At 30.8% G+C, this 9,125-nt stretch overlaps 1 protein-coding gene across 1 annotated transcript; it reads left to right on the forward strand.

Moving 5' to 3' along the window:
- The first annotated feature begins 5,175 nt into the window (after positions 1-5,175).
- Positions 5,176-8,813, forward strand: LOC115716822 (probable inactive receptor kinase At1g48480). The gene is made up of 2 exons (XM_061110505.1): positions 5,176-6,744; positions 7,844-8,813. Exons 1-2 carry the CDS (start codon positions 5,457-5,459, stop codon positions 8,464-8,466), a joined length of 1,911 nt encoding a protein of 636 aa, XP_060966488.1. The 5' UTR covers positions 5,176-5,456; the 3' UTR covers positions 8,467-8,813.
- The last annotated feature ends 312 nt before the right edge of the window (positions 8,814-9,125 follow it).

The raw sequence follows: 9,125 nt of genomic DNA on the forward strand, positions 1-9,125 counted from the left end.
CCAGTTATAAAAAGATTATTAAAAATAAACTATAAAACAAAAATATTTAGAAATTGATTCTAATAAATACAAAAAAAAAAATTCTAATTTTAAATCATTATATATAAAATAACAAACATATACTGAAAAAATTAAGACTAATTGATTAAGCAAAAAAAAATTTCTACTCACCTTCTTTTTCTTGCTTCGAGTTTTTTTAGCATCTCGCTTTTTAAACTCTTCAAGTAGAACCTCAGAATCGGCTCCAATTTCACCAAGAACAGTATCAACATTGCTAGTAACATCTCCTATAGTCTTTTAACAATAAAAAAATTAACCGGTTATAAAAAGTTTATAAAAAAAAAGGGATATTGGCGGCTAAACCACTTAAATTTTATGTTTTGTAACACTTAACCACAAAAATCAATTTTTTGGGGGCAAAACTACATAAACTCCCATTATGTTTTGCACTGTATCCCTTCGTCCAAAAAGCACAGGTAAATGCCACAGTGGACTGTCCATGTGTACACACTTGTACACGTGGTAAATTTTTAATGGTACACATAATATTAATTTTAAAAAAAAATTATAAATATTTAAAAAAAATTAAAAAATTAGAGAAAAAAAATTTAATATTTTTTTTTTACTTTTCTTTCTTTTTCTTTTTTTTTAAAAAATAATTTAAAAATCATAAAAATTAAAAATTATAAAAAAAATAATTTAATAATTATAAAATTATAAATATTTAAAAAAATTATAAAAAAATCAGAAAAAAAAATTAAAATATTTTTTTTTTACTTTTCTTTTTCTTTTTCTTCTTCTTTCTCCTTCTTCCTCTTTCTTCTTCTTTTTCAACTGAACCGAAGCACCACTGGAGCCAAACCGAAGCACCCAGGCCCTCTTTTTCTATCTCTCGTCTCTCTCTCTCTCTCTCTCTCTCTCTCTCTCTCTCTCTCTCTCTCTCTCTCTCTCTCTCTCTCTCTCTCTCTCTCTCTCTCTTCGTGGTGGTCGCCGAAGGTCTTTCTCTTCGTGGTGGTCGCCGGGTTTGGTCGAGAGATTGGGGAGAGGAGGAGGTAGGTTTTGGGTTTCGGGGCTTGGGGATTCCAATTTTGTGGTCTCTTGGTCCGTTAGTGGCTCCGATGCCGCACAAGGGAGTTGGGGGTGGTCGTCGGCGTTAGGGTTTGGTAGGGTTTTTTAGTGAAGAAGAAGAAGAAGAAAATAAAAAGGAAAGAGAAAAAAAAAAGAAAAAAAGAAAATAATAAAATAATTTTTATAATTTTTAAATTGTTTTTATAATTGTATATTTTTTTATACTTTTTAAATTATTTTTTTTTTTAAAAAAAAGAAAAAAAAAGTAAAAAAATTATTTTAATATTTTTTTTTCTGATTTTTTAATTTTTTTTAATTATTTATAATTATTTTTTAAATTAATATTACGTGGACCACTAAAAATTTGCCACGTGTACAAGTGTGTACACGTGGATAGTCTACCGTGGCACTTAACTATGATTTTTGGACGGAGGGGTACAGAGCAAAACAGAATGGAGGTTTATGTAGTTTTGCCCCCAAAAATCAATTTTTGTGGTCAATTATTACAAAACGTAAAGTTCAAGTTGTTTAGCCGCAAATATCCCTATAAAAAAAATAAAATTTAAAACATAAATATTTCAAAACCAAGAGGAAGAATAAAATAAATTATTAACTAAAAATAAACATGAAACGAATTATTTAACTTACTATTTATATTATCAGTTTCAATGCTGATTTGTTGAACCAATTTCGGTTAAAAAAAGAATCAACTATAAGATCTAGATCCTAAAAAAATAATAACAATATATTAGATTATACTTAACGATACTTATATCAAAAAAAAAAAAAAAACACAAAACAACAACAACAACATATAAAAAATAAAACATAACTAACAACAAAAAATAAATAAAAACATGTTCTCAGGATAGAACAATTTCTTCTTAAAAGGCTCAACTTTTTCAGCACCTCTCTTCCTTTTCTTAACAAAAACCAGTTGATCAATTTTTTTATCCATATTGATTGTAAATTTAAAGAACAAAAAGGATACAAAGAAAGAGAAAATAAGATAAAAAGTACACACAATAGTTTAACACTAACCATATATAAACAATAGGGTGACTATTCAATTGTTACATTTTTATTGTAACCATATGGTTAGATTTTTCTTTGACTTGTAATAGCAGGTTACTAATAGGTAGACTTTCCTTTTTTAGAATTAATTAATTATAATTAACTATTTTCTTAAAATAATTAATTAAATAGTAGACATTCCTTTTTTAGAATTAATTAATTATAATTAACTATTTTCTTAAAATAATTAATTAAATATTTAACAAGACCTCTTTTAGCAATTAATATTTATATTTAAATCCTTACTTAAATTATTTTAATAATTAAGCCATTTAATTATAATATTTACAATAAAATTTATTTTTTTTTATAAAAATTAAACTTCTTTTGACACAAATTAAAATTCTCTTCTTATAATAAATTTTCAAATAATTAATTGTTTTTAAATGATATTTAATTATTTTGTTACAATTATATGAACTAAATATGAGGCCTCAAGCTAATCAATCGATAACAAGTGTAGCAATTTTTTTTCTAAAAAATCCTTCAACTTATTTCATTTTTTACTTTTTAAATATTTAAATAAAAAATTTAAATAATTAAGTGTAATAATTTAAAATTAAGATTACAAGTATAATAAAATTTAAATTATGAAATTATATATGTATAATTTTAAATTATAAGAAGTTTTGCTATAAAATTTTAAATAATTTAAGTATAAAAAATAAATTTCTAAAAGATCCTTATATAGTAATTAATTGAAAAAAATTAATTAATAATTATAATTAATTTAATTTTAAAATATAATTAATCTTAATTAAAGTTTTATAAGGAAATAAATGATTAGGTTACTTTCAGGTTACAAGTTATTTATTATTTATTTTTATTTAATTTCTAAATTAATCACAACCATTTAATAGGAATCTAATAGCTTAAAAAAATGTAACCATGATGGTTACAATAAAAATGTAACCATTGAAACCTCTTCCATAAACAATAAAATGTAACTCTCAACCCACACCACAAACACACACACACACAAAAAAAAAAAATTATCACAATGTGTGATAGAGGGTTAGTGCACCCACTAAAAAGATCAACAATAAAAAAAAAAAAAAGAGTTTAACATAACATAATTTATCAATATAAATTAAAAAAATAACTGCAGTAGAATAAAAAATAATAAAAATATAGAAAAAACAGTACAAAAAATTAACAACACCAAAAACAAAAACCAAAAAATAAAATAAAAACATATTATACAAAGTTAAACATAAAAAAATAAAGAAAATCTTAATAAATATAACCAGTTGATAATTAAAACAGAGATGAAACAAATAACAAAAACCATAAAAATTAAAATCACAATATAAAATTATAAAATAATATTAATATTGATTGAGCTCATGGTCCTATTTGTACAATTTTAGAAAATACAAGGTCTATTTTGTCATTTAAGAAAATAGAGAGTCCAATTAGTAACTTTTACAAAATAAAGAATCTAAAATGATATTTACACTAAAAACTAGGGATATTTGCGGCATAAATACCATACATTTTTCGATTTTATACACTTAAATACCACATATTTTTTTTCGACGGATTAAATACCTTAAGTTACATTTCCGTTACTTTCGTCACTACTTTTCTGTTATATCCTATTTAAACATAGAATATTTGTGATATAAATACTTGATGTTTTAAATTTCATACACTTATACACCACATGTTTTTTTTTTCCTGACGGATTAAATACTTAAAGTTACATTTACATTACCTTCATCACTACAAGTCTCTTAAATCCTATTATAAGGGATTTTTCAATATTATACCTAAAATTTATTTTATTTACAAAAACATTTTTAACAAATTTATTTACACAAATACGAAGAATCAATGAAAGATATAACTATAAAATTGACTTTTTTTTTTTATTTTTATTAATTAAATAAATATTATTTAATCATTTTTTTTTTACTTTAAAATTATTTAATAACTTTTTTTTATTGAATAATACTTAGCAAAAAAATATATTTTTTTATGTTTTATTTACAGTTTAACAAATTTTAAAATTATTTAATAATTTTTTATTGAGAATATATTAGTGGACCACTAATATGTTGACAGGTGTCAACTTAGTCTATTTTAATAGAATTTAACGAATTGATAATGACAAAAGTAGCGTAAACGTAACTTTAGGTATTTAATCCGCTAAAAGAAAAAACATGTGGTATATAAGTGTATGAAATTTAAAACATCAAGTATTTATGCCGCAAATACTCTATGTTTGAATATGACTTAACAGAAAAGTAGTGATGGAAGTAACGGAAATGTAACTTAAGGTATTTAATCCGTCGAAAAAAAAACATGTAGTATCTAAGTGTATAAAACTAAAAACGTATAGTATTTATGCCGCAAATATCCCCTAAAAACTATTCTAAAAAAATGCCATAAAAAGGTAAATACTAAGGTGGCGTTTGGTAACACTTTTTTAATCAGTTTTTTGTTTTTAAAAGTGAAAAAGTGAAAATATTTTTCAAAAACATGTTCTATAAAACTGTTTTTACTTTTCAATTTTTTAATTGAAAATCAAAATTTTAAAAATAAAAAAAATTACTTTCAATATTTTTTTAAACAGTTTTTTTTTTCTTAATCAATATCTTGGACTTCGATCAGACTCGGACCCGAATCCCCCCACGGCCCTGGCCCTGAACCCGACCTCTGACTTGAACCCAAATCCGACTCCGGACCTAGACCCCACGTAAATAAAATAAAAAAAAAAATAAAAATAAAAATGAATTTTACAGAACACACTTTTGTTTTCTGTTTTTAAAATTAAAAAACAAAAGTGGTTACAGAACGCATTTTTATTTTTCAAAAGCAAAATTTTTAAAAACAAAAATTTTACTTTCATTTTGTGATTAAAAAATTAGAAAATAAAAATGTTACCAAACGGCACCTAATGTGTGTAATTTCTAATAATTTTTTTTTTTTATTTTCGATTTTTCTTAAGTATTATATTGGCTTTGGTTAGGGTGTGGCGGGCGGGTCCATTGCGTTTATTAATACTACTAAGGAATGCCAGCTCAGCAAAAGGGTTTTGGTTTTAATTTGTCACAACTACTCCTTGCCAATGCCAGTCTACTCCCTCCTCGTTTCCCTCCTCTCTCTCTCTCTCTCTCTCTCTCTCTCTCTCTCTCTCTCTCTCTCTCTCTCTCTTTTCCTCCACTTTCTCTCCTTCCAAACAGACAGCGCCACAAATATCTAATCAACAAACCCTGCTTCCAAATACTACACCCGCAACTGAGTTTCTTTTGCTTTCTTTTGTGTTTTGTTATTGGTTTTTCTGTTCGGGGTGAGAACTTGTGGAGGAAATGAAGGTTGCCGATGGTGTTTGGCGACCGTTATTCAGCACACTTGTTCTCGTGTTTTGCTTGAGTTTTTTCCCCGGTGGAAGCTCCGATCTCGTTTCAGATAAGTTGACATTGGTGAACCTCCAAAGGGATCTAGGTGGCCGCGCGTTGCGCTGGAATCTCTCGCTCGACTCGCCGTGCTCTTGGCTTGGCGTCACCTGCCGCTCCGGCGGAGTTACAGAACTTCGACTTCCCGGAGCTGGAATCTCCGGAGAACTGCCTTTGGGAATAGGTAACCTGACGAAATTGGAGAAGCTCTCCCTTCGTTTCAACGCGCTCTCTGGTTCAGTCCCATCTGACATCGCAAAGCTCGCTCTGAGCGAGCTTCACTTGGAAGGTAACTTCTTTTCTGGTCCACTGCCCGAATTCTTGTTCGATATGAAAAGCTTGGTCAGAATTAACCTCGGTGAAAACCATTTTTCCGGTGAGATATCGCCGAGGTTTAGTAATTTGACCAAGTTGGTCGTTCTCTATTTGGAGAACAATAGATTTACCGGGTCCATCCCAGAGCTTGATTTGCCGACGCTTGAACAATTCAATGTTTCGTTTAACCAGTTGAATGGGTCGATTCCTGAGAAGCTTTCCGGCTTGCCTGCCAACTCTTTCGAGGGGAATTCGCTCTGTGGAAAGCCTTTAAAGCCCTGCAATGGCGCTGAGATTGTAGATAAGAAGAAGAAGAAGTTGTCGGGTGGAGCCGTTGCTGGAATCGTCATCGGGTGTGTTGTTTTGCTATTATTCATTCTTGCCATTTTGTTATTTTTCTTTCGTATAAAGTCTCGTGGCGAGAAGGGTTCAAAGGAAATGACCGCAAAGTCTACTGAGCATGGAATTCATAATGCAAAGTCAAGGATTGATAATGATAACTCGTCTGCTGATTACTCTTCGTCGTCAGCAGCTGCGGCAAAAGCAAATGCTAAAAAGAGTGGTGGGAATAGGAGTTTGGTGTTTTTCGGCAATGCTGTGAGGGTGTTTGATTTGGAGGATTTGTTGAGAGCATCGGCTGAGGTACTAGGGAAAGGTACATTTGGGACAGCTTATAAGGCTTCTTTGGAAATGGGGGTTGCTGTTGCTGTGAAGAGGTTGAAAGAAGCAACTGTGCCCGAGAAGGAGTTTAGGGAAAAAATGGAAGAGGTTGGACGATTGAATCACGAGAATCTGGTTCTACTCAGGGCTTATTACTTTAGCAGAGATGAAAAGCTTCTTGTTTATGATTACATGCCTATGGGAAGCTTATCTGCACTTTTGCACGGTTAGCATTTTCAACTTCGCCTCTGATTTTTCTTTAATGTTTTTGTTGTCATGTTTACGGTATCAGTTTTGGTTATTTGCATAAGTGAGCTTTTATTATAATTTCCTACTGACATTTGTTTGACTTAATTATTTGATTATATAGTTTGAATAATAACAATTTACATCTTTATGATGTTAGTATGTTGATCTTGTTTCAAATAGTATTGTGGTGATTGTGATGTCAATACTATTCCCTTCTGCTTGTCTGTTTAATTAATATATTGGGGACATCCTTAGAATGCATAACATGTTTATCTTACTGAAAATTCTATTATCTATTTTATTTTTATTATTTTGAGAAACAATTTGGCAATGAAAGCTTGCAAAACTGAAGAAAGAAAAGGAAAGCTGGCTAAAGAATGGTATGGGGAACATTGAATCATAGATATGGTCGAGTTAACCTTACCCACGTTTAGAGGCCTGGAGTTGTCCACTGATCATTAAGTAATCATCTTAAATGATCTAAATGGATATTTAAAATGCATTTATTCTGCTTCGCTGTTTTCCACACTTTTTTTAATAAATAAAGGTCAATGTTTTCTGTTACTTGTCTGTCTTGTGAGTTGTGACCACCTCAACCATATTTTCGACATAGAAAACTAAGAGAAAGTCATTCTCTATGGGATAGATCTTGACGTGGTTATGTTTCTTTCCAACTGGCCCTTAGTACTCCAAAATGTTCTTGGTTGCTTTGACAGAAATTTTCTTTCATCACATGATTTGAAAGGGAAATAACCTTCATTCTCAATTAATGATTTACTTTATTAAATGGTAGACGATTCATACATGCTTGAAATACATAGTTACTTCCATAAATGCTTGGAATATGACTACCTGTTAAAGACTTCCTTACAAGTACCTCAAGGGAAAACAGGACCAATAGATAGATAATAATGTTCATAATAAAGAAAGAAGTGGAGAATTGTAAATCATTTTCTCTGCTTGAAAAATCTGCCAAGAAAAGTTCAATAAAGGGACATAGTGATATTATCAGAGCCAGTATTTGCCCTGCTAGGACACGTATTCTAAGTCTAACATTATGTTCCCTTGATCCACAGGAAACAGTGGGGCTGGGAGGACTCCACTTAATTGGGAAACAAGGTCTGGTATTGCTCTTGGAGCTGCTTACGGCATTGAATACCTGCACTCGCAGGGTCCTTTTTCATCACATGGCAACATTAAGTCTTCAAATATCCTTCTTACAAGATCATATGAAGCTCGTGTCTCAGACTTCGGGCTTGCTCATCTTGCTAGTTCTAACTCTACTCCCCACCGCATTGATGGTTACCGTGCCCCAGAAGTCACAGATCCTCACAAAGTTACTTTGAAAGCAGATGTGTACAGCTTTGGTGTACTGCTTTTGGAGTTGCTTACTGGGAAGCCTCCCACGCATTCGCAGTTGAATGAGGAAGGAGTTGACCTTCCGAAATGGGTCCAGTCTGTGGTTCGAGAGGAGTGGACTGCGGAGGTTTTTGACCTTGAGCTTCTTAGGTACCAGAACGTTGAGGAGGAAATGGTTGAGCTTTTACAACTTGCTCTTGAATGCACCATGCAGTACCCTGACAAGCGTCCCTCAATGGCTGAGGTGACAAAGCGAATCGAGGAACTCTGTCGATCTAGCTCACACCGAGAAGACAATGTAATGAACGAATCATATTTTGGCACAGAAGAGGGAATTTAGCATCAGTATCCTCAACAAATACAGTTGTACCACCTTGAGTGAAAGATTGAAGAAATAGCAGCAACAGCAATGAAAGAGCAATCTTTCATTGCTGCCTATTCTTGCTTCATCATAAAGAGGCTATGCTGTGCAGGAATTCTCCCTCATTTTTCTTCTCTTGGTTGTTTTTCCCCTTTGATTTCGTAGTAGCAAATTTATTTTCGCTAGTTATTCTGAATGTGAAAGGGGGCAACAATATTACTTTGGTTTTATTGTGTGCATTATGAATTTAGTATAATAGTTCCAAAGCATAAACAACCATGCATAATTTGCTCATAATAATACCACTTAGGATATTGGTTGCTCGAGTTTCTTTTCAAAATGACTAAGAAGGCTGAAAGTCTCAACAACACCAGCTTATACGTTTGGCTGTTTATTCTTGGAGTGTTAAACTTTTTTTTTTTTTTTGCTTTTAATATATTGTATGTACTGAAAAAATATTGAATTGTGCTACGTATTACCAACCATTTATGGAATTTTTTTAAAATATTATAGTATATTTTTTGAATGGAAAACTCAGTTACTAGAAGAAGTAACAAGTCAGTAGGGACATTCCCCAAGCTGAAACAACAATTGGAGTATAATATAGAAGCTCTTGCAAATGAGTAAACTACCATATT

The sequence above is a fragment of the Cannabis sativa genome, chromosome 2 (assembly GCF_029168945.1).
Source record: "Cannabis sativa cultivar Pink pepper isolate KNU-18-1 chromosome 2, ASM2916894v1, whole genome shotgun sequence".
Classification (NCBI taxonomy): domain Eukaryota; kingdom Viridiplantae; phylum Streptophyta; class Magnoliopsida; order Rosales; family Cannabaceae; genus Cannabis; species Cannabis sativa.

What these genes read in the sequence shown, in the direction of transcription:
- LOC115716822 (XM_061110505.1), top strand. Translation starts at nt 5,457, where the DNA reads ATGAAGGTTGCCGATGGTGTTTGGCGACCGTTATTCAGCACACTTGTT. An exon ending in CTTATCTGCACTTTTGCACG is followed by an intron (nt 6,745 to 7,843) that starts GTTAGCATTTTC and finishes CTTGATCCACAG; the next exon opens with GAAACAGTGGGGCTGGGAGG.